General features: G+C 46.4%; 1 protein-coding gene across 2 annotated transcripts in view; it reads right to left on the reverse strand.

Moving 5' to 3' along the window:
- LOC134980045 (mis18-binding protein 1-like) overlaps positions 1-24,872 on the reverse strand; it is a 90,962-nt gene extending 66,090 nt beyond the window's left edge. Inside the window, exons 1-3 of one of the 2 annotated variants that reach the window (XM_063946658.1) lie at positions 24,615-24,872; positions 15,338-15,529; positions 4,415-4,566 (exon numbers count right to left, since the gene is read on the reverse strand). In XM_063946658.1, coding sequence (XP_063802728.1) covers positions 4,415-4,566; positions 15,338-15,479 — 294 coding nt within the window. In that variant the 5' untranslated portion in view covers positions 15,480-15,529; positions 24,615-24,872. Of the gene's footprint in view, positions 1-4,414; positions 4,567-15,337; positions 15,530-21,657; positions 21,945-24,614 lie in introns of those variants that run through there. The other variant, XM_063946659.1, reaches the window with a different exon arrangement.
- Positions 24,873-26,630: the final 1,758 nt, after the last annotated feature.

The raw sequence follows: 26,630 nt of genomic DNA on the forward strand, positions 1-26,630 counted from the left end.
ACAGCCCACTGGGTAGATGTACTGCCTCCCGCAGCAACGGCACCAGTAGCAGCATCTCGCAAACACCAACTCATTCCTAGGCAGGTTACGCTATATATATCACTGCTTTCCGTAAGAGGCACACTGCCGACAACCTCTTATGGAAACTGAGGGACATTGCACATTGGCTTACCCCAATTGGACTCTCCTGGGGATTTGGGATATCGGACAATGCCACCAATATTGTGCATGCATTACATCTGGGCAAACTCCAGCACATCCCGTGTTTTGCACATACAATTAATTTGGTGGTGCAGAATTTTTTTAAAAATGACAGGGGTGTTTAGGAGATTCTGCCAGTGGCCCGCAATTTTTCAGGCCACTTTAGACATTATGCCACCACGTGCTGAAGACTGGAATGCCAGCAAACACTCCTGAACCTGCCCTGTCATCACCTGAAGCAAGAGGTGGAATTCAACTCTATATCCTTCAGAGGATAGAGGAGCAGCAAAAGGCCATTCAAGCCTATACATCCACCTACGATATAGGCAAAGGAGGGGGAATGCACCAGACTCAAGCGCAGTGGAGAATGATTTCAGTCTTGTGCAAGGTTCTCCAACCCTTCGAACTTGCCACACGTGAGGTCAGCTCAGACACTGCCAGCTTGAGTCAGGTCATTCCCCGCAGGCTTTTGCGGAAGCAGCTGGAGAAATTTAAGGAGGAGCTAAGACGGAGCGATTCGGCTAAGAATGTGGGACTTGTGGATGGAGCCCTTCATTCGCTTTGCCAGGATTCAAGGGTGGTCAATCTGTTGAAATCAGAGCACTACATTTTGGCCACTGTGCTCGATCCTAGGTTTAAAGCCTACATTGTATCTTTCCAGCAGACACAAGTGTGCAGAGGTTCAAAGACCTGCTGGTGAGAAAATAGTCAACTCAAGCGGAACGTGGCCCATCAACAGTGTCTCCTTCATTTTCTCCCGCAACTGGGGCTGCAAGGAAAAGGATAAAATTTCCTAGCCCACCAGCTGGCGATGATGCAGGGCAGTCAGGAGCGAGTGCCAACATCTGGTCCGGACTGAAGGACCTGCCAACGATTACTGACATGTCTACTGCATATGATTCTGGTCACCATTGAAAGAATGGTGGAGGATTATATAAGTGACAGCATCCAAGTAGGCATATCAAACAGTCCGTATGTATACTGGCAGGAAAAAGAGGCAATTTGGATGCCCTTGCACAAACTGGCTTTATTTTACCTAAGTTGCCACCCCCTCCCCCCCTCCAGTGTGCACTCCGAAAGAGTGTTTAGTGCAGCCGGTAACCTTGTCAGCGATCGTCATAGGAGGTTACTGCCACAAAATGTGGAGAAGATGTTAATCAAAATGAATTATAAATTCCTCCAGGAAGACCTTGACCAGTAATTGCCTCCAGAAGATACACAGGGACCTGTGATGGTGGATTCCAGTGGGGACGAATACATACTCGGAGTCAGAGATACACACTGAAAGGGGTGAGGAATTGGAGGATGAGATCAACATCTTGCCTTTGTAGAGCCAGTTTGTGCAAGGAGAGATTGATTGGTTTGTTTGGGCCCCCACCAAAAAAGCAGCACTAATATCAGCCACAGTTGTGTGGCAGACCCTGTCGCTGAAATTCTTAGTTTGTTAAAGTGTGCATGTCCTGTTTATACAACATAAGGGTGGGCCCAAGGACAATTCCATCTTGCGCTGTTTGGGGACTAGTTTTTTTTTTTTTTTTTTAAAGTGCCATCCTGTCTGACACAGACGTACAACTCCAGGGGTACTGCTGTATAAGTCCAGTGGTGGTGTCTTGTGCTGTATATTATTTACTCCAAATAATAAGGGTTGTACACACACACACACACACACACACACACACACTACTTATACTATCCAAATCATTTTTACAGGGTTTGCCCTGTGTGGTGTAGGGGTATGCTCGCCTGTGCAGATTATTATAATAGCTCCAAGTAAAAGGGTTATTATCCAAATAAATTTTACAGGCTTTACAGTGTGTGGTTTAGGGGTACGCTTTCCTGTGCCACCAATATTGTGCGTGTATTACATCTAGACATATTCCAGCACATCCCATGTTTGTGCCACACACTGTCAGACTGGGGCAAGAAGGGCCCACCGGGGAAATGCAGTGTTAGGGGCCCATGCTTATGGATGTGGCCAGGCAATAGTGGAGGTGTGGCCAACCACCACAGAGGCCCACCTAACCGCGAGTGCATGGGCTGGTCCCATAGTCCTGTGCCGTATAAGGTAACATATGTATAATGAAGGGATACAGCCTGGAACCTAAACCCTAGAGGAGGAGGTGGGCCCATTGGTGGTTTCCCCTGTTCCCCTGTGGGCCAGTCCGACCCTGGCCGCACACTTGTGTCGCTTAGCTTAGTCATATAGCTACCTCATTGCACCATGTGCTGTTTAGGGCCTATTTTTTACATCTGGCTTCCTGTCTGACACTGCAGTGCCACTCCTAGATGGGCCAGGTGTTTGTGCCGCGCACTTGTGTCGCTTTGCTAGTCATACAGCCACCTCGGTGCAACCTTTTGGCCTAAAAACAATATTGTGAGGTGTTCAGAATAGACTGGAAATGAAGGTTATTGAGGTTAATAATACCGTTGGATCAAAATGACCCCCAAATTGTGATTTTAGCTGTGTTTTTCAAAAATCATCCAGGTCTAAAACCAAAACACGCAAGTGTGGTTTTGGCAAAGCCAATCCAGATCCAAAACACGAAAAGTGCCCACCGCACATCTGATTGTAAGTGCTGCCATGGAGCATTACAATGAAATATACTTAAAGTAACACACACAGGTCAGACAGGTCAGAACTTTGTAGGCCCCACAGCAACATTTTGAAGTGGTCCCTTTCCCAATGCTTCAAGACAGACCTTTCTGCAGCAGTTCATTTTATGCCCCATACATTTTCTTAACCATAGTAGTGCTCTAGTTCACATTATGTGTCACTGTAAAGCTGCCAGTATATACATTGTGCAACACATGACATAGTGGCCCCAGTACATATGCCACATTACAGTTCCTCCACTTCACTGTGCCACAGCATAGTGCCCCCAGTACATATGCCACATTACAGTGTTTCCGCATCACTGTGCCACAGCATAGTGTCCCCAGGTCATATTATATAACATAATGCCCTGGAGTTCATTTTATACCACATTACAATAAGCAGGTCTAGGGTCATACCTAGATATAATGCATGCTCCAAGGCAAAAGTTTGTAAGGACCCCTGTGTACCACCAATAGCGAAAGAGTATTTAACACATGTAACATTGGCAGCTACACCCTTGGTCATGTGTTCAAATCCCACCATAGCCTTAACTTTACAGTTTCTATATTCTCCCCATGATTGTGTGGGTTTGCTCCGAGCCTTCTAGTTTCCTCACACAAACCAGAAATATACTTTCAAATTAACTAGATCCTGACAAAATGAACCCTATTGTGTTGGGTCTACATGCATATATGGCAGACTGAATGGGACAAGTGGTTCTTACCTGCAGTCACATTCTAGGTTCCTACGTTGTTATAGAATATGCTGCTATTCTAATAGGCACTGACTTTATTCCACTGGCTCATTGATATTTCAGGTGCATCTGCTTGTGACAGACCTGGGATATGGATTTAAAAAACAAACAAAAACAAAACAAAAAAAAAACAAAAAAAAAAAAAAACTGGTCCACAGGTTATTGGTCCTAATTCTGAGTTGATCGCAGCAGCAAATTTGTTAGCAGTTGGACAAAACCATGTGCACTGCAGGGAGGACAGATAAAACGTGCAGAGAGAGTTAGATTTGGGTGTGGTGTGTTCAAACTGAAATCTAAATTGCAGTGTAAAAATAAAGCAGCCAGTATTTACCCTGCACAGAAACAATATAACCCACCCAAATCTAACTCTGCACATTTTATATCTGCCCCCCCCCCCCCCCTGCAGTGCACATGGTTTTGCCCAATTGCTAACAAACTTGCTGCTGCGATCAACTTGGAATTACCCCCATTGTGCAGAAGTGTGGCAACCAAGCAGAAAATAACCCTGTAGCACAGGACACTTGCCAACAGGTACAAACTGCTGTTCTCCTGAATATCCCACATAGCCACTATTAGTTACATTTTCAGAATAAACGAATCGGTGCCATGTACCCTCATTGCCTGAATTCAGCACAAGCAAATGTAATAGATAATTAGAGGGGAGCTTTGGGAGCAGAACATTTTGTTCCAGGTGGAGGGTTAGGTGTAGCACAGCAAGTAATAGCAAACATCTGACTAGTCGCTATGGGTAACAGCGCTTTCCTGTGGAAACATTCAGTTATGAAAATTAGCGCACAGAGAACAGAAATACATTTGCATAATGTAATGGCTGTAACTGCTGCAGTCACATTGCTGTTTCTTACCTTCACTTTCATACTCTGGAACATCGTATCGCTGAACAGATCGTCATGGTCATCCTTCTCCATTTGATCCAAAAATTCCCGCATTTGCCGCTTTCTTTTTAGAGTCCCCACATTTGCTGTGATTTCTACAGTCTCCTTTTCTTTACTGTTTGCTATGAGACAGAAATCACACCTGTGACACTTACACGCGGACAGCAGTATGAGAATTGTGTAAGTATGTAAAGAAATGGTTTTGTGTCACCTAGATGGTTCAACAGCATGTGTCCTATAAGTGATGTATTACACAGACCTGGGAGAAGGGAAAATTGATGGCCCTGGATTCATGAAACTAGATAAAATGCTGTTATCCAGACTTCAGCAATAAAAAAAATAAAAATTATTAATCGGCAAATATTCATTCTCTAACCACCAGACTAGGTCATGCGAGTTTCACCCCCAGGGAGTAGTGGAATGTTGTGTACATCTGGGCTAGCTCCCCCTCACCTATCCATTTTAAAGACCATGTATGATCCCTTAAATGTCCAGCACTGAGCTAAAGAACAAAAAAGGTGGGAGGGAGGAGTGTAGTTGTGAAAGTATAATTGCACTTGTTCCTCAGTGTTGCGTGTTCATTCTTTTGAGGGGACTCCACCACACAAGCTGAACCATCTTAAAGTCCCCCTACATCGGAAGATTTTGATTAAGTGGTGGGCTTCTGAAATATTTTCCTTTGGTTTTCCAAGACTTATGTACTGTACTTTGTCCACATTTCTAAGATTATATTTTTTTATATCATACCTTGGATTATTTTGTTTGAATTAAAAGATAATTTTAGCGTATTCTCCATGTCTCTTGGTGAATCCGTGTAAGGTCAATGCTATGTGCGAGTGTGAAATTAATAATTCTGGATGCAGATAGCAGCAAAGGACTGTCTTGTGTCCATATATTGATGTTTTGGGTTCCTTTGCTGGTGGCAGTTACCGGGTTTTCATTAAACCAGATGTGCTGAGGTAACCATAAATCACTAGTGGTGATTCTCAGATTGACATATCTGGAGAATCGGCCAGCCAGTCATGACAACACCCAATTAATGTTATGTCCTCAGTCTGACCATGCTGCATAGAGGCATTAGTGCAACATTTAAGTTATGTACATTTATAGGATAATTAACAATCAGAAGACATCTGCATTAGATTTCCTTTTATTATTATGCATATTCTTTGTCTGGGAGATAGCTTAAATCAATATTGTGGGGATATAGTGCCTAAAGCACAAAAGTGCCATCATACAATATATAAAAGTGGAATTATATTAAATAATGGAACATATTTATGGAAATTAATGCAAAGGATTCCAAGCAGTCAGTATTGTTCCAAGTGCCCATTTGTCTCATCTTTTGTTCATAGTTTCTGCAAGACTTATAGTGCAGTTTTTAATTACTGATCTTCACACAAGAACAAGCAAAACGTGATAAGTAAAGACATGTTTATCAGTCAATTAAAATAGACTAAAGGTGCTGCAACAAGTAAACTTATAAACTCCAATACCACTTGGGTCAATATCCATTTAAAAAAATAAAAAAAATTAAATGGAGTTCAGTTGTGCATGCACAAAAGTAAAATGACTCAAGAATCTAAAAGTTGCCCAGACACACAAGGATGGACAGGTCAGTGGGGATCCCTACCCATTACAGCTGAACCACCACTCAACAGCACTCCTATAAATTCTGGTAGAGACTTGGGGTGGAAGCAGGGACCACAATGACTCCAACCTGGTAAGTGCATTTTCCTACCATTGCAGGACATGCCAGCTACACCCAGCAATTAAGTTTTGCTCACTTTGTGCATGCACAACGGACTTTATATGGCTTATGGACACTGGCCTGGAATTGTAATATGGAGTTTATAAATAGAATTTTGGTTACCTACCAGCAAATCCTTTTCTCGTAGTCCGTAGAGGATGCTGGGGTCCATATTAGTACCATGGGGTATAGACAGGTCCGCCAGGAGCCATTGGCACTTTAAGAGTTTAACAGTGTGGGCTGGCTCCTCCCTCTATGCCGCTACTACCAGACTGTCTAGAAACTGTGCCCGAGGAGACTACATACTTTGAGAGAAGGAAATACACAGATAGTGGTGAGATTCATACCAGCTCACACAAGGCAAATTCGACCAACATGCCGGAAAACTCAGCAACAGCTGAAACAGTGAAGAATGCAAAACTTACCTAGGAACCAGGCAGTACTGAACCAAAGAACCACTGCAGGACAAAGCAGCACTGGGCGGACGCCCAGCATCCTACGGACTACGAGAAAAGGATTTAACCAGTAGGTAACCAAAAATCCTATTTTCTCTTACGTCCTACAGGATGCTGGGGTCCATATTAGTACCATGCGGGGGAGAGAATGTACCAAAGCTCCCAGAACAGGAGAGAGCGCAAGCAGGCTCCTGCAAGACTGCTTGACCAAACTTCAGGTCCTCAGAGGCCAAAGTATTTAACTTGTACAACTTAGCAAACGTGTTCAATCCAGACCAAGTAGCTGCTCTGCAAACGTGTACAGCTGAGACACCCCAGGGAGCCGCCCAGGAAGAACCCACCTTTCGAGTAGAGTGGGCTTTACCAGACTTTGGACACTGCAATCCTGCTGTAGAATATGCATGCTGGATGGTGAACCTGATCCAGCAGGAAATCTACTGCTTAGAAGCAGGATACCCAATTTTCTTGGGATCGTACAGGACAAACAGAGTTAGATTTTCTGTGACGTGCCATCCTCTTCACATAAATCTTCAAAGCCATCACAACATCCAAGGCCTTTGAAGCAATTAAGGAGGAGGAGTGGTGCCAGTTGCGACTGACAATAGGTTGGTTGATATGAAATGCTGACACACCCTTAGGACGGAACTGTTGACGAGTCCCGAGTCCCGCCCTATCTTCATGGAAGACCAGATAGGGACTTTTACAGGACAAAGCCCCCCAATTCCGACACGTCGAGCCGAAGCCAACAAAGTTACCGGCTTCCACGTGATAAACTTAATTTCAGCCTCCTGTAGAGGCTCAAACCAATCCGATTGCAGGAACTGTAACACCACATCAAGATCTCAGGGAGCCGTTGGCACCACAAAGGGAGGCTGGATGTGCAGAACCATTTTCAAAAAAGGTCTGAACCTCAGGGGAGGACAGACAATTGTATCTGGAAGAAAATGGACAAAGCTGAGATCTGGACCTTGATGGAACCCAATCTCAGGCCCATATCTACACCTGCTTGCAGGAAAAGGAGAAACCGTCCAAGTTGAAACTCCACCGCAGGATATTTCTTGGATTCACACCAAATTCGAAGGTAATGTTTAGACATTACCCCCTTCCTAGCCTGTATTAGGGTAGGAATAACCTCGCTTGGAATACCCTTCCAAGCTAAGATCTGGCGCTCAACCGCCATGCCGTCAAACGTAGCAGTGGTAAGTCTTGATAAGTGAACTGCCCCTGCAGTAGAAGATCCTCCCAAAGAGGTAGAGGCCTTGGATCTTCCAGCCATAGATCCAGCAGATCCGTGTACCAAGCCCTCCTTGGCCAGTCTGGAGCAATGAGGTATGCCAGAACCTTTGTTCTTTTTACAAGTTGTAGAACTCTTGGAATTGGAGGGAATACATACACCGACATGAACACCCACAGCATTACCACTGCCTGTGGGTCCCTCGACCTGGACCAGTAACCTCCGCAGCTTCTTGTTGAGGCGGGAGGCCATCATGTCTAGGTGAGGAGCCCCCCCCCCCCCACCCCCCACCAACCAGTTACCTCCTCGAACACCTCCGGGAGGAGGCCCCACTCTCCTGGATGGAGATCGTGGCTGCTGAGGAAGTCTGCTTCCCAGTTGTCTACTCCCAGAATGAAGACTGCTGACATCGCTACAATGTGCCTTTCTGTCCAGAGGAGGATTTTTGTCACCTCTGATATTACAGCCCTGCTCTTCGTTCCGCCTTGTCGGTTTATGTAAGCCACTGTGGTCATGTTGTCTGACTGCACCTGAACAGCCCGACCCTGTAGGAAGTGTGCTGCTTGAAGAAGGCAGTTGTATATGGCTCCTAGCTCCAGGATGTTTATCGGAAGGATGGACTCCTGACTCGACCATCTTCCTTGGAAGGTCTCCCCTTGAGCGACTGCTCCCCAACCTCTTAGACTTGCATCCGTGGTTAGAAGGATCCAGTCCTGAACTCCAAACCTTTGGCCCTCCAGAAGGTATGGTAGTTGTAGCCACCAGAGGAGCGAATTCCTTGCTTTCGGAGACAGACGTATCCTCTGGTGCATGTGTAGGTAAGATCCCGACCACTGGTCCAAGAGATCCAGTTGAAAGGATCGAGCATGAAACCTGCTGTACTGCAGAGCCTCGTAGGAGGCAACGATCTTCCCCAGAAGGCGGATGCACTGATGAACCGACACCCTGGCAGGCTTCAAGACATCCCGGACCATGGTTTGAATCACCAATGCTTTCTCCACCGGTAGAAACACCCTCTGCACCTCAGTGTCGAGGATCATCCCCAGGAAAGACAGCCTCCTTGTCGGCTCCATATGAGACTTTAGAAGGTTCAGAATCCAACCGTGCTCCTTGAGCAGATGCGTCGTGAGAGCAATGGATCTTAACTTCTCCTTGGATGACGCCTTGATCAGCCGATCTTCCAGATATGGAATTATGGGGGTAATTCCAAGTTGATCGCAGCAGGACATTTTTTAGCAGTTGGGCAAAACCATGTGCCCTGCAGGGGAGGCAGATATAACATTTGCAGAGAGAGTTAGATTTGGGTGGGTTATTTTGTTTTTGTGCAGGGTAAATACTGGCTGCTTTATTTTTACACTGCGGTTTAGATTGCAGATTGAACACACCACACCCAAATCTAACTCTCTCGGCACATGCTATATCTGCCTGCCCTGCAGTGCACATGGTTTTGCCCAACTGCTAAAAAATGTCCTGTTGCGATCAACTTGGAATTACCCCCTATGTTCACCCCCTGCTTGCGGAGAACCATCATCTTTGCTATCACCTTGGTGAAGACCCTCAATTCCATGGAGAGACCGAATGGCAGCGCCTGACACTGAGTGATCATCTAACAGTGCAAACCTGAGATAAGCCTGATGCGGTGACCAAATGGGAATGTGGAGGTACCCATCCTTGATGTCCAGGGACACCAGGAACTCCCCCTCAGTCAGTCCTGAAATAACTGCCCTGAGAAAGACTCCATCTTGAATTTGAAGTCCCTGAGATAAGGGTTCAAAGATTTCAAGTTCAGAATTGGCCTTACTGAACCATACGGCTTCAGTACCACAAAAAAAAGGTTTGAATAGTAACCCTTGTTCAACTGATGAGGTGGAACTGGAACAATGACCTCAGACACTATCAATTTTCGGATAGCGTCCAGTAGAATAGCTCTGTCTGCCGGCAAGCCTGATTTGAAGTATCGGTGAGGTGGGAGAGTTTGCAACTCCAGCCTGTACCCCCGGGACACAATATCCTGTAGCCAGGGGTCCAGGCCAGACGTGGCTGAAATGCCAGAGTTTTGCTCCCACCCGACCTTCTTCCAGGCTTTGTGGTCCACCATCATGCTGAGGACTTTGAGGTACTAGAAGCAGGCTTCTGGTCCTGGGAACCTGCGGGAGCAGGCTTTTTAGATTTGGCACGACCACTTCTAAAGAAGGTGTGTGAGAGCCAGTGGCGGAACTGTGGGAGGCAATGGAGTCGGCTGCCGCCGGGCTCCTGACCTGCAGGGGGCACTTCTCCATTGCCTCCCACCCGACAATCCATCGCCACGAGTGGACGGAGGAGCCGTGGACACGGCAGCAGCAGCAGCTGCCTCCTCGTATCTATGCACAGAGACGAGAGCTCAGCTGACAGCTGGCTGCAGCTAGGGGGAGCTCTAGCGCACAGCTGCTCACAGAACTTCCAACAGAGCTGGCCGGCTGAAGCTCTCTCTTCCTCCGTCCTGGGGATAGCAACAGGTAGGCACTGGCACCACCTGCCTCCAGCTGCTGCATTGTGTGTGTGTGGTGTGAGAGTGTGTGTGTGGTGTGAGAGTGTGAGTGTGTGTATCTTTAATAAATGTTGGCAGCACTGCGTTTATGCGTGCGAATTGTTTTAAGTGAAAGTGGCGTGCGTGTTTTAAGTGAAAGTGGCGTGCGTGTTTTAAGTGAAAGTGGCGTGCGTGTATACATACATACATACATGTGGTGGGGGGCACCAACATTTTATCATGCCTCCGGGCGACTGGGGCGAACTTACGCCACTGGAGAGAGCTTGTTCTTTCTAGGCCTAGCGGGCCGTAAGGACTGACGTGTTGGGAGCAAAAGGCTTCTTCGTAGCCGGTGCAGCTGACGGGAGAAAAAGGAGAGAGACTTACCCGCGGTAGCCATGGCAATCCATGCATCCAGCGCCTCCCCAAACAAAGCCTGACCTGTATAGGGTAGGCTCTCCACACTTTTCCTGGATTCCACATCCGCAGACCATTGGCACAGTCAGAGACCCCTGCGAGCCAAGACGGACATGGAGAAGATCCCCGCAGCCATGGAACCCAGGCCCTTCATGGATTCTACCAGGAACCCTGCAGAATCCTATACGTTACGTAAAAATAAATCAACGTCACCTTTATCCAACGTAGTCAAGTCCTCCTGCAGAGTGACTGACCACCTTGCTATAGCTTTTGAAATCCATGCACAGGCAATAGTAGGCTGCAGTATAGCTCCTGAAGCCGTGTATATGGACTTGAGCGTAGCATCCACTTTGCAATCTGCCGGGTCTTTCAACGTAGTAGATCCCGGGACTGGTAAAACCACCTGTTTTGACAGCCTAGAGCAGTGATTTTCAACTCGCGGCACACCTACAAGACTTTAAAAATTGCCAAGGCACACCATCAGTGCCCCACGGGATAAAACCCCCCACACACTGGCTCCCACAGCACTAAAACTAATTTATAATAATGCCACACACTGTCCCCTAAAGTAATTCAATCCCACACTGCCTCCCCAACTAATTTCACCTGCAATTTAACCTGGTCACTATTCCTTATTTTTTATAACTGTATAATGCAGATGGAGTCATCAGAACCACATCTAAAAGTTCCCACCAGCAGTACAAAATTGCCACTTCATATATGCACAACTCCATATTGCATAAACATTGTCCCCCACAGTAATTCCACTCACTTCACCCCCCCAAAATAATTCCATGCAATGTCTGCCCCCACCCCACAGTAATCCCACACATACATAAATATATATTTTATAATCTATAGCTGTTAAATCTTTCCCAGTGGTGGGAGAAGTGAGGAGCACTGAGGGGGATGGACCTGCATGGAGCAGCAGTGGGTGGGCCGTGCGTGACCTATGACTCACCATAGGTCACGGGTGGCTAGCGGAAGTGCATAGCACTGCCGAACTGGCTACTGATTGCAGTAGCAGCTGTGCTGGCATCTCTGGCGGGTGGCGCAGGTCTCTTGCAGGCAGCAGCACACCTGGCAACCGCTCGCGGCACACTAGTGTGCCGTGGCACAGCGGTTGAAAAACACTGGCCTAGAGACAGAGGCGTCAACTATAGGCGGGGACTCCCATTTTTTTCTATCATCTTCCGGGAAGCCTGTAGCCGCCATCTTCACATCAGCTCCCTGCTTGTTAGGGAGCCGATGACTCACTCGACAAACTTCAGCTCTGTAAACATGCTGCCGGGGTGAGCATTCCCCTGCGGCGGGGAGTGATCTATCCCCTCTGGAGCTCAGTATCCAGTCAGCAGAGACAGTGGCTCAGACCCCGCAAGGCAGACACTGCTCCCCCCTCAATGCAGGGAGGCTGTTGGTAGCAGCCTCCCTGTGAAAAAAACAAAACAAATAACCTAAAATAAAAAAATAAAAAACACTTTTCTAGAGAAGCTCTGTAGAACTCCCCTAGCTGTGACTGGCTCCTCCGGGCACATTTTCTAAACAGTCTGGTAGGAGGGGCATAGAGGGAGGAGCCAGACCACACCATTAAACTCTTAGAGTGGACCAGTCTATACCCCATGGTACTAATATGGACCCCAGTATCCCCTAGGACGCAAGAGAAAGTTTACTTTTCCCAGCACCTTAGTCTATTTGAATGGATTAATAAGTAATGAGTTTGAATACTTATCACTCACATTTCCTTGCAGCACCGGTTTTTATTGTACTTTATTGACATCTCTTCAGGTATTTGTAGCTAGCGCCCATTAGGGTAGTGAGTGGAGTTTCCAATATTGAGTTTGACAAGAAGAAAATGTTGCTCTGTTAGTGTCAGCCAAAAACCAGGTTGGGAGCAAATGGTCACCTTCCATTTCATGTATCGAATGGGAGTAAAAGGCAAAGACAGGACAGTCCTGAGTGTTCTGCGTATACAGCATTGTGCTTCGTTTGAGACTTTATATCAAGTCTACTGCAACATTTCTATAACAAAGTCCCCAGAACACTGAGCAACTTTGGGTGCAGCTACAATGCAATAAAAAAGCTCTAAAGCAGGGGTGGCCAACCAGTCAGTGACAAAGAGCCAAAAAACCTTGTTATGTACGTCAAAGAGCCGACATCGAGCCGATGGCGCACATGCAAAAATGTGGCCTTGTGCCTGCTAGACCACGCCCCTGGTATAAAAAACATTGAAAAAGCCAGAACGACATAATAAATTTTTTTTTAAGCCAGATCCATTAAAAAAAGCCACTTTCACATAAAATTGAAAAAGCCAGATTCACATAATAAATTTCAGCTCCTACATGTGTCACTCCAGCCAACACCCTCCTATGTCATTCCAGCCAGCTGCTCCATGTCACTCCAGCCAGCTGCCCCATGTGTCACTCCAGCCAACATCCTCCTGTCACTCCAGCCAGCTCTTCCATGCATCACTACTGCCAAGACCCTGCTGCGTCACTCCAGCCAGTTCTCCCATGTGTCACTCCTGCCAAGACCCTCCTGTCACTCCAGCCAGCTCCCCCATGTGTCACTACTTCCAGCACCCTCCTGCATCACTCCTGCCAGGACCCTCCTGTGTCTCTACAGCCAGCTCTCCCATGTGTCACTCCTGCCAAGACCCTCCTGTCACTCCAGCCAGCTCTCCCATGTGTCACTCCTGCTTGCACCCTCCTATGTCACTCCAACCAGCTCCCCCGTGTCACTCCAGCCAGCTCTCCCATGTGTCACTCCTGCTTGCACCCTCCTATGTCACTCCAACCAGCTCCCCCGTGTCACTCCAGCCAGCTCTCCCATGTGTCACTCCTGCTTGCACCCTCCTATGTCACTCCAGCCAGCTGCCCCATGTGTCACTCCAGCCAACATCCTCCTGTCACTCCAGCCAGCTCTTCCATGCATCACTACTGCCAAGACCCTGCTGCGTCACTCCAGCCAGTTCTCCCATGTGTCACTCCTGCCAAGACCCTCCTGTCACTCCAGCCAGCTCCCCCATGTGTCACTTCCAGCACCCTCCTGCATCACTCCTGCCAGGACCCTCCTGTGTCTCTACAGCCAGCTCTCCCATGTGTCACTCCTGCCAAGACCCTCCTGTCACTCCAGCCAGCTCTCCCATGTGTCACTCCTGCTTGCACCCTCCTATGTCACTCCAGCCAGCTCCCCCGTGTCACTCCAGCCAGCTCTCCCATGTGTCACTCCTGCTTGCACCCTCCTATGTCACTCCAGCCAGCTCCCCCGTGTCACTCCAGCCAGCTCCCCCATGTGTCACTCCTGCTTGGACCCTCCTATGTCACTCCAGCCAGCTCTCCCATGTGTCACTCCTGCTTGCACCCTCCTATGTCTCCTATGTCACTCCAGCCAGCTCCCCCGTGTCACTCCAGCCAGCTCCCCCGTGTCACTCCAGCCAGCTCCCCCGTGTGTAACTACTGCCAAGACCCTGCTGTCACTCCAGCCAGCTCTTCCATGTGTCACTACTTCCAGCACCCTCCCGCATCACTCCTGCCAGGACCCTGCTGTGTCTCTACAGCCAGCTCTCCCATGTGTCACTCCTGCCAAGACCCTCCCGTCACTCCAGCCAGCTCCCCTGTGTCACTCCAGCCAGCTCTCCCATGTGTAACTACTGCCAAGACCCTGCTGTCACTCCAGCCAACACCCTCCTGTCACTCCAGCCAGCTCTCCCATGTGTCACTACTTCCAGCACCCTCTCGCGTCACTCTAGCACACCATCATGCATCACTACAGCCCCCCCTCCCCCCCCCACCCCCCACCAACTCATGCCATTGCAGCAGTCCCTAATGTGTCCTCTGTTTGCTTGTGGGCATCTCACCTCTAGTATCAAACTCCTTCAGTTTTCAGTCCCTGTAGTGCTGCTGCGTGTGTCTGGCTGGAGTGCAGCGGTTTCTGTATCCGTTGTGGTCACATGTTTTAGAGTGTTGGGAGCCACATTTAAAGAAAGAAAGCCACATGCGGCTCAAGAGCCACAGGTTGGCCACCGCTGCTCTAAAGTATGAAAGTACAAAATCTTAGAATCACCAGTGACGAGGTGTCTAAGTAACCCTACATGACCCCTAAAAGGTGAGGTGTAGGAGGATACAGCTACACAAAATAAGTTTCCTGAATTTGACAGATTAGGGGAGATGTACAAGCTCTTCTAAAGTGACCCTGCCCGGGCTGCCCCTAGTACCCAATCAGTTCCTAGCTATTATTTTATAGAATGTACTTGATAAAAAGGTTACATTTCTACAATTTTGCCATTTAGATTTGAATGGCATACAGATACAGTCTCTTGCTATACCAACCATGAAGGACAGTTTAAACTGTACTCGAAAAGGTGTCAGATGTAACCACACACTAGATAATTAAGCTGTGAAAAGAAATACAATAGTACACACTGACATTCAGTGGACTGCAACATGTACTGCACCTACTGTAGGAACTTTATAATAGGAAAGGTCAGATACTTGAGCCCTGGACAGCTCCGTTTTGTCGTTTATATTCTTACTTTCTAGCTTCATTTTGGCAGCATCCGCTTTCTTCTTGGCAGAATTCACTTTCTTCTTGGCTTGTGCTTTTGATCCCTTTGTCTGCTGTCTCTCCATATATTTCTCCTGGCAATGCGGTGCAGATCTGCTCCCTACAGCCATTGCAACATCCTGCCAAAATCCTCTCTTGTATGGTGGTAATGGAGGCTGCCCTGTAAAGCCAAAAAATTATCAAAGTTCAGTCTCACTTCCTATCTCCACCCCACTTACTGCTCTCACTGACTGCTGTTGCTTTGTGTGTACAAAATATTCAAAAACTAAGGGGGGAGAATTGAATATCCCTGTATCTTACAGGCATCTGCAAAATTCAATGTTTTAAAGTGGCAAGTGTACAACTTTGTTTTGCTTTTTAAATGATTGCCATTTTAAAACATTGGTCCCCTTACGTTTTATCAAATCCTGGATTTTATGCATCCTTAGCTGGTTAGCACCATAAAGTAAATTTCAAATAAAAAATAAAATAAAAAAAACCCACACACAACCTAACCTTGTTAATGTTCTTCGAGGTCCATAGGAATGACCTTGGGTATGATGGTGGAGACCAGGAAAAGGGCACCAAACAGTTAAACTCCCAAAATGCACTGGTCCTCCCTCATACCCCACCGAAAGCTCAGGCTCCTCAGTTTGTTAACAAGCCCAAGGCAGGAGCTGGATAGGAGAGAAGGAAGAAATGGTACACAGGAAACTCATAAGCAGGAAACAGGAACTGGTGACTGAGAAGTGTAACCCATCAAAGCTAGGTTCATCAGGGTGGGTGCCCTATGGATCCTATGTACCTCAAAAGAAAGTTAACAAAAAAGGTATTACACAAGTTATTTTCTTCTTTGGTGTCCATAGGCATGACTTTGGGCATGTCCCAAAGCAGTTGAACTAGGGGAGGGGGACACTCCTAAGCCAAGAGGAGAACATTGCATCCAAATGAGGCATCTTGAGAGGCAAACTTATCAAAGGCATAGAACCTAAGAATCCAGAAGGCCACATGGCTGCCTTGCATAGGCTTTCAGCAGACATGCCATGACGAGCTGCCCACAAAGGTTCCACAGAGATATGGAATGAGCAGAAAACTAGCCTGTGAGATAGTCATGCGAAGCCACCTGGTCAGAGTCTGTTAACGGGCCAGCCTCACTTGTGGAATCCATACAGGACAAAGTGAATCAGTTTTCCTGATGAAACTAGTATGGTCCATGTAGATTTGAAGAGCACGGATCACATCCAAGGAGGCCTCTCCTACTGCGAGGTCTGTTGACTGGAAGGCCGGAACCACTATTTCTTCATCAAGATGGAAGCTGGATACCTTGGGGAGACAACACGGTTTGGTCCGCAGGACTGCTCCATCCTAATGAAATATTAAAAACGGAGAGCAGCAGGAAAGCACTCCCAAGTCTAACCTCACCCATACTGCCGAGGCTATAGCAGAAACAAAAAAAAAAAAACAAACAAAAAAAAAAAAAAAAGTCTTTGCAGTTAACCATTTTAGGTCAATGTCCACAACAGTGACTTCTGGAAATCCATAAAACCAGATGATCATAGTGTTGAGCACACCACTAAGTATTTATGCCATATTCTAATAGATATGGGCTGAAAAAGGTTTCCTCACCCAGCGCATTATCTGAATGACAGACTGGGAGATCCTTTTGGAACTTAAGAGGGATGACTCAAGAGCGGTCTAGCAAAGGCAGGCGAGCTAGGTCTGGGTGTAGACAGGACCCCGAGACAAGAGGTCTTGTCTTAGAGGGAAAATCTATGGATAGACAGGAGATCCATGAACCAATGGCACCTGGGCCAGTCTAGAATCAAGATCATGGTGCCACCTTCCTGCTTGAATTTGCAAAGGACCCTGGGAAGAAGGGATGCTGGAGGTAAGAGGCATGCCAGACAGAAAGACCATTTGACTGTCATAGTATTCACGAAGGTTGCTTCTGGATCCCTGGTCCTGGACCCATACACTGGCAGCTTGTAGTTGTGTCTGGAGGCCATGAGGTACACTTCCTTAAGACTGCATTTGTCCACAAGAAGCTGAAAGACTTCTGGATTTAGAAAACACTCCGGCATGCACATCCTGGCGACTGAGGAAGACTGCGGGGAAGATGAGGCAGAGGGTAGGAAAGCTGTTTTAGATGCAGCAAGAGTAGTTACAATCTTGTCCAGCTCAGGCCCAAAAGAATCTCCCCTGTATAAGGGTGTGCTACAAGAGCTTTCTTAGAATGCACGTCAGCTTTCCATGAATGAAGCCAAATAATGTGGTGGGCCACCACTGATATATTCCAGGAAATATACATTATAGTAAGAACTTACCGTTGATAATGGTATTTCTCTTAAGTCCACAGGTTCCACAAGATAACATTGTGATATGATGAAGCAACAGCGGATTTGCAATAATCTGTCAAAGCTTTTTGGCCTCCCAGCATGCAACGGGCCTGTCCATATATCCCCACTTCCTGGCTCAGGTAAATCAGCTGTATTCCTAAAGCACAAGGCAGGAGCATCATAGATAGCCCTATTCAGGCGAGAAGAACACACATACACACCCTTCTGTATACAAGGAGGAAAAGGTTAGTGAGTAAAAGGATCCTCAAATCATGTTCATCAGGGTGGGATCCCTGTGGACTTAGGAGAAATACCATTATCAATGGTAAGTTATTACCATAACATTTCTCCGGCAGGATCCACAGGATAACATTGGTATTTCCCAAAGCAATTTAGTGGTGGGGACACTCCTGATTGGACAGGAGAATCCTTCGCCCGAATTCGGCGTCCTGAGAGGCAAAGGTATTCTCGGCATAATGTCTAATGAATGTGTTAATGGAAGACCATGTGGCTGCCTTACATATCTGTTCTGCTAAAGCACCACGTTGTGCTGCCCATGAAGGACCTAACTTATGAGTGAGCAGAGACATTAGCTGGAATAGGGGAGATCCGCTTGAGAATATGCTTCCGAAATAGTCATCCGAAGCCACCTCACCAGTGTCTGCTCATCAGCAGGCCATCCTCTTGTGAAATCAGTAGAGAATGAAGAGAGATCTGTCTTTCTGATGGCACTGGCACAATCCACGTAGATCCTTAAAGGTATGGAGTAGATCCAATGATGCATCTCCCGCAGAAAGGCCCAGGCCCCTGGAAGGCCGGGACTACAATTTCTTCATTAAGGTGGAATTTAGACACCACCTTAGGAAGATACCCAGATTTAGTTCTGAGAACTGCTCTATCTGGATTAAAATAAATAAAATGGAGGATGACAATGCCTCTAAATCTGAAACTCTAGCTGAAGCAATGGCCAGTAGAAAGTACGCACATCCTGTAAGTTAGCAATCTGTTACAGTCCAGTAGGAATGGAGCATCCATTGAAATCCTCTGCAGATCTGTGTACCAATGTCTTCTGGGCCAAGCTGGAGCTATTAGAATCACGGCACCCCTTCCTTGTTTTGCCTCTCTCATCACCCTGGGTAATAGGGCGATTGGTGGAAACACATAGGCCAGATGAAAGTCCGATCTCACCGACAGGACATCCACAAAGATCGCTTTAAGATCCTTTGTTCTTGATCCGTATGCAGGAACTTTGATGTTCTGACGGGACACCATGAGATTTATCTCTGGCAACCCCGACTTGCCTATCAGGGTTTGGAAGACCTCGGGGTGTAAAGCCCATTAGTTTGCATGACTGCATAGTCTGATTTTATTGTCTGATGAAAACCATTCCATTTGGTAAGGATCAGATGTTGCAAAGGCCACTAGTGAAACGGAGCATACTCTACCATGTCGTATGTTGACACCATCAATCCCATCACATGTATTGCTGCATGAATGGATACCTTTCGACTTTGTAGCAGCGCCTTAATCTTTGACTGAACCTTGAATCATTTTGTTCAGAGGCAAGTTTACTCTCTGAAGGCTCAAATCCAATATAGCCCCCAAGTGCATCATCCACTGTGATGGAACCAGAGATGACTTTGCCCAATTTATGAGCCAACCGTGCTTCTTCAGACAATAACTTGCCTGCAGAAGACACAGAAGCAATTCCTGAGACTAATCTCTTGGCACAGAGGTATGGAAAAATTCTTATCCACTGCTGGCAGAGATAAGCTGCCATTACCACCATAATCTTGGTGAATACTATGGGGGCTGTGTCCAATCCAAAGTAAAGGGCCTGGAACTGAAAATGCTGTTGAGGATAGGGAACCTGAGATAGCGCTGATGGGACAGTGCTATAGAAACAAGTAGGTAAGCATCCTGGATATACAGGGATATCATGAATTCCCTGGCTCCATGGCCAAAATGGTGTAAAGTCTCCATATGAAATAGAGGCACTCAAATGTACTTGTGCAGCACTTTGAGATGGAGTATGGGCCGGAACGACCCATTTGGCTTCTGGTCTAGAAACAGGTTGGAGTAAAAACCCTGTCCTCGTGGTGCAGGAGGAACTGGAATGACTACTCCTGACGGACGCAATTTCTGAACTGCCTCTTGCAAAGCCATGGCCTTTGTTTCTACCAAAGACAGTCTGGTACAAAAAAAAAAAAAAAAACAACCAAACACACACCTTTGAGGTGGGTGTTTCTTGAAAGCAAATGCATAACTGCGAGATACCGCTTCTTGCACACAGGCATCTGTTGGTAGACTGCGGCCAAATCTGTGCAAACTGAAGTCAGCCTCCCACCCTGGGATCCCTCAGGTGGAGGACTGCACCAGCAAGCTGATGGCTTATCTTCCGATTTGGAAGCCGGTCCTTTGGTAGCCCAATGCTTTTTTGGTCTTAACAGACTTGTTGTATTGGGACTGTTTGCCATCACCTTTTCCTTGAGACCGAAAAGCTGGAAATTTAGACTTGAATTTGTGTGGAAGGAAACTTCACTTTCTTGGAGTCTGCTTCAGACTCCAAATTACTGGTTAATTAGGCAAAGACTCCAAAACCTTTTTGGATTCTGAGTCAGCTTCCCATGTACGTAGCCAAACTGCTCTGCGAGCTGCTTCTGCTGTAGCGGATGCCCGAGAGGCAATTGTAGCCATATCCAAGGCTGCTTCATCTTAAAACCATTGCCGCCTTTTTGATATGTGCAATATGGGATATTTGCTCTCTAGATGCCATTGAAAGATCCTCCTCCAATGCATCAGCCCAGGCAGCCACTGCTTTTGCCATCCAGGATGAAGCCATGGATGGTTCTTAGGATGATTGCCCCAGACAAGAAAATATTTTAGAAAACCCATCAACTCTCCTATCCATGACATCATTTAAGAATATTGAAGGTAGAAGTAATAGATTTTCGCACTAATTGGGTGACATGTGTATCTACTTTGGGAGCCACCTCCCTTTTTAAACAGTCCACAGCCATAAGAGGATAACTGGAATTCCATTTCCTTGGAATTCTAAACTTAATGGGCGTAACCCAAGCCTCTTAATTTCTGTCAGCTGTTCTGTCCCAGGACTCAGTCCTAACTGTTTTGGAACATTTAAACACAGGTGCCTTAGAGGAAGCAGCAGAGCCTGTGGTAAAATCTAAGGATAGAATGGCTTTCATTGCATTAATTAGCTCAGATATGTCAGCTGAGCCGAGACCTTCCTCATCTCCATATGCAGAACCGGAGTGTAATGAGTCTTCATCCTCCAACAAATCCTCATATGAAACCTGTGTAGATGTTGTTTAGTGTCTATGTGATTTACTTACCACCAGCCTTTTAGCCTGTTTTTGTTGAGATGATGCTTCACCTGTTGTAATAAACCCCAGGTGGAATGCTGCATGTAAGGGTTAATAGTGTAACCTATCCCTGGTACAGAAGTTTGAATTATCCGCTCAGCTATACTGGATAATGCCTGTGCAAAAGTATCCCATAGGGTATCCACTTGCACCTGTGTCTACCTTGGATTTTTCAAGAGACTTTGGTGAAAGCTAAAACGATTTACACACAAACCATTCTGAACCAGATCCTGAGGAGTTAACCCAGCTTTGCAAGACAAACATGATAGGAGTGTTATTGCTGCTGTGAGTGTATTTTCCTCACCCTTGATACTCTTAGACATGATAAATAATCACACACTTGTACAGTGTAAACTACACAATTGGTGACCTATCACTTTAAAATTTTGTTAACGTGACATACAATCCGACCCTACCGTGCTTTGTACCAGTACTGAGGATTGGAATAGACAGAAAAACTGACAGAATTATAGTAAAGTCAGCAATCACACTAGCAATCAGTCACAGGTTATACATTAGTATAATAAGCAATGAGCACATACTCAACTACAAATACATTTCAAGGGCCACCAGGGTAGCTTCTGACTCGCCACTGCTGAAATGAACCCTAGGGATCGTGGCTTCGTACTACCCCCCTGGAGCCTATGATGCCTAGGGCCTAGCGCTGGAACATCCTAGGTGGAAGCCGCGTTGGCGCCTGTTTAGTAGTCTCCTCCCAAAACGGTGCGGCTGTGTCAGTGTTCCTCTTGACCATGGTCCAGCTCCTGCTGCACCAAACAAAAAACTGATTTGTCTGAGGCAGGGATATATGGACGTGCCTGTTGCATGCTGGGAGACCAAAAGCTTCGACCGTTTGGTGCAAATCCGTTGTCACATCATCATATCCCAATGTTATCCTGTGGACCCTGCCAGAGAAAACAGGAAAGACACACAGGAGGCGCTGCAGAGAAGCATATCAGAGAACCAATGCAATAGTTAAAAAACAAAGTAAAAGAATGAATAAAATGATATAAATACACATAAGTAACATTAATGCATAGCTATACAAATAGACGAATCATACTGACCATGCTTACTTTTATACATGGTAAGTAAAAGGGAAACTCAAATAAATGAGTGGACCTTATATTCACTGCATACATTCAAAGCGCGGTTCCTCCAGCTAATAAGATTCAAATGCCGGGTTAATTAGATTTATCTCAAACTACCAGCAGTCAGAGATAGGTGCCAGTGTGTCCCAATGGACTAGATGTTATAGGCCCTACACACTGGGCGATTTGACTGCAAGATATGAACGATCGCGTTCATTAATGAACGAGATAATGTTCATATCGTGCAGTGTGGAGGCACCAGCGATGAACGATGCGCGGCCCCGCACTCGTTTGTCACTTGTGCCCTGTCGGCTGTGCATGCAGGCCAATATGGACGATCTCGTCCATATTTGCCTGCAGTTCTATGGAGCTGTGTGACAGGGGGAGTGAAGTAACTTTACTCCCCCCGTCACCGCCCCCCCCCCCCGCCGTCGGGTCGCCCTTATCCGCCGTTGGGCAGCTCGGCGGCGGATCTTTAAATGTGTAGGGCCCTTTAGTCTTTGCACAGTTGGTAACTCACCAGCCCCGTCTGTCAAAGCTCAGTAGGAAAGAGACAGTGGAGCAAACCCTCCCATGTGCAGAGCGTGGCACTTAGATGGAGAGTGGCAGTAGAGCTTGCCCGTACCCGAGCCTACGGGGCCCGTGAATCTGCTGGAGTCCACTCATTCAGCACTCTGTCAAAGCTGTGTTTGTAGACCTGTGGGCAGCATATTAACCAGGGCTTGTGTGGCGCAAAAAAAAAAAAAAAAGTGAAGTTCACCCGGCCAGGATATTTTCTCTCACGTTGTCACTAGTAGGTACAAGTAGCGTGCAGTGACAGCGGATGGCAGCAGTAGTATAGCAAGTGTATTCAGTGGCAGAAACTGGTCCAGTAAAAGTCCATTTAATTCAATGCATTTCTCTGCTTGTTGCAGCTTTTTCAAGATACCGCACCAGTCTCTGCCACGGAATACATTTGCTGTACCACTGGGGAGTTGGCTATGGGATCCCGGCGGTCAGCATACAGACGCTGGGATTCCGGCCGCCAGAATGCTGCGCTCGCCACAGATTCTATTCCTACTCTATGGGTGTCGTGGACACCCTTCAGTGGGAATAGCCCCCGCTTGCAGACACTGGAATCCTGACCGCTGACAATGCCGACAGCCGGAATCCTGGCTTTGACGGCGGTCGTGACTCTGGCATCGGTATTCTGACCACCGGGATCTGGAGTGCCGGCAATGTAACTGGATCCCCTACTCCTGCCGGGTGTGGTATTGAAAGTCGACAGTAACTAGGTCGACAATGTCTAGGTCGACCACTATTGGTCGACAGTAACTAGGTCGACAGGGTGTCTAGGTCGACATGTTCTAGGTCGACATGAGTTTTTAATGTTATTTTGGTGTCGTTTTCTTCGTAGAGTGACCGGGAACCCCAATTAGTGCCATGCTTCGGGCATGGTGCCTTCACTCCACTACCGCTTCGCTCGGCACAGATTACCGTTCCAATCGTAGTCCACGTGGATCGTTAAGTATGAAAAGGTTCAAAAAAAGAAAAGAAAAAAAAAATTGTGAAAACTCATGTCGACCTTTTGACCTAGAACATGTCGACCTAAAGACCCTGTCGACCAATAGTGGTCAACCTAGTTACTGTCGACTTTCAATCCGGGTCCCACTGCTGCCATCACTACACAATTTGAGTTTTCGAATGTTAAGCTGGGTATACAATGTAGCCATGTCAGCCAGAATTGCCATTTTGGAACGACAAATCATCTACATCGCTTAGTGTGTACAGTGGTTGCGCGCTCCCGCTGGTCGCCCCTGCTGCACATCAAACCTAACAATATGGTGCACCTCGCCTAGTGTGTACGGCAAACCAAACACACACTAAGTCAGTCACCTTCTTGCCATTCAAAGTAAATTTAAAGGGGCTCCTAACAATGGTTCTAGTGTGTACAGGAGAGACGATACATTGTATATGACCAAACGATGCAACATATCCTTCTGTTGTTGCCATGACTGCAGGGTGTGTTCAGTTTCGCTTGTTCTGGTCTCAAGTGAAATAGTAAAGTTGGAATGGTTGCTGGTCATTCCAGGGCGTATACAAATAAGATCCTTTACATAGGCGAAAGGGAACTATAAGTCTTTTCTGGGGCACACTTTGTTTAAAAATTCAAATACAAAATTTAATAATTCAGTTAAAAAAAATAATAATACATCACTGCACAGTGCAACAAATATAGTCCAATAAAATATACAAAATGAAGCAGGCTGTCATTGATCCTAAAATGTATTAGTGTAAAAATATGCAGTATCAAAAATACCTTAACAAAGAAGTCTCTCAGAGGTAAATTACCTCATTCAATAACATTGAGAGATAAGGCTTCTCTGTACCACACCCCACAAACTAAAAGGTGCCTTTAGTTTGTGGGGTGTGATCCAGAGATATATTAGAGATATTTAGATGCCAGGTACTCTCACCAGATATCCAGAGTTATAAGTGACGTGGCAGCAGAGGGAAATGCAGCTGTAGCAGGGTCTGTATGCTTCAGGTCTCCAGCATTACATATGGGGCAGCAGAAGAGGGAGAGCACAGCTGTGTGGCAAGAGCTTCCAAAGTCTTTGAGTCTCTGTGGAGGGAGAAACCGATGGTCCGGATTCAAAGACCTTGCCTAGTTTCTCTATTGTGTAAGGCAATTGTTCTGCATCCCAGGTGTATAGCAGTTGTATCATCCTTTCAAAATCTAGTGGTAATCATGCTCTGCAAGTGTAGTTTAATGAGCAAGGGTTGCAGGTGTGTGGTAAACTTAACCCATTGGCTAATCAGCATAAAACTTGTTTATAAAGTTCACATTAGTTGTACTAAATACATATTATAATTTATAACCTTATCTAATTAAAATGCAGAAGAAAAAAAACAAGAACGTTTTACATTTATATATATTCCACATAAAAACCATGGCATCGCTGGTAACTATCCTGCTCTATACAGGCATACACAAGGCAAAAGACAGATATATCAAATGACCTCATTGACCCATAGCTAATCCCATGGTATAGCGGTTAGAGCTACAAACCAACATACTGTTCATGGCAGTAGGGGTACAAGTCCTACCACTTCCACTGTACTTCTTTAGTTTTTAATTTTTGTATAATTATTTAATTATACAGGGGTAGATCATACTTGTCTACCTGACCCTCTCCATGAGGGAGAAAATGCTCTGTTCCTGGACTTTCCTGGTAATGTATGATTGCCATCACCTGTGGTGAGCTAGTTGATTGATAAGAAAGGTGTTTCACCACAGGTGATGGCAATCATACATTACCAGGAGAGTCCAGGAACAGAGCATTTTCTCCCTCATGGAGAGGGGCAGGTAGGCAAGTATGGGGTAGATTTATTATTCTTCTTTATGGGGTAATGTGGTATCTGCACATGTTATGTGCCACAGATAGCGCTTCCCCTGATGTATGATGCCGGCGATGCGCTATTGTAAGCTGGGACGGTATCCTGCCACAGCCTTTTTGGTGCCTCTATCTCAGGCATTCCCAACCACGGTCCTCAAGGAACACCAACAGTGCAGGTTTTAGTGATATCCAGGCTGCAGCACAGATGGTTAAATCAAAATAACTGAGGTACTAATTAAGTCATCTGTGCTGAAGCCTGGATATCACTAAAACCTGCACTGTTGGTGTGCCTTGAGGACCGTGGTTGGGAATGCCTGCTCTATCTGTTAGATAGAGCAGCGATGAGCTACCTTACTTATGAACGTTCGGTGTGGCCGAACGTTTGTCTCTTCACCCTTCACTCTCTTCGCCGGCTGGACCCGGCCCTGCGGCTCTCTTAGCAGTTCCTCTTTTTTTTTTTTTTGCTATGTCAAATAACTTTATTGCGCTACTGCACACTACAATGTTTGGCGTCCTCACCATCATTCAGCGCATGTGCCAGCCTAATTCCTGACCTGCACGCTGGGAGTTACTGGACGGCGCAGGTGCGGAAGAAGTCACTGCAGCCGAAGCAGACGCCCATTATGGGAGGACGCACATCACCAGAAGGGTGTGATAACGCACTCCCATAAAGAACAAGGCAGGGATAGTAAATTCACCGGAAAAGATGTCTCGCTTCACCATGATAATGCAGTGACCCTGCTTATAAAGAACCTTATGTTCATTTTAATAAATCTAACCTTCACCCTTTTAGCTTTTAATAGTAATATTTTTTCTCACCACATAATTATCATTTGAAGATACTGTATGTTTAGTAGAACCACATCTGACAGTATACTCAACGATATTCTTTTTAAGAAGCACCCATGCAGTGTCCAACAAATGAGAGTACAATGCTCTAGCTCTCAGGGGTAGATTTATTAAACTACCTTTTTCGTTCCTTATAGTCATGGAGCCGCTTCAAAGCATTATCGTGGTGAAGCGGGATCGGTATGAAATACCTTCAATCAAAATCCCGACGGTCGAAATCCCGTCAGCAATTGACCGACGGTC

The sequence above is a fragment of the Pseudophryne corroboree genome, chromosome 12 (assembly GCF_028390025.1).
Source record: "Pseudophryne corroboree isolate aPseCor3 chromosome 12, aPseCor3.hap2, whole genome shotgun sequence".
Taxonomy (NCBI): Eukaryota; Metazoa; Chordata; class Amphibia; order Anura; family Myobatrachidae; genus Pseudophryne; species Pseudophryne corroboree.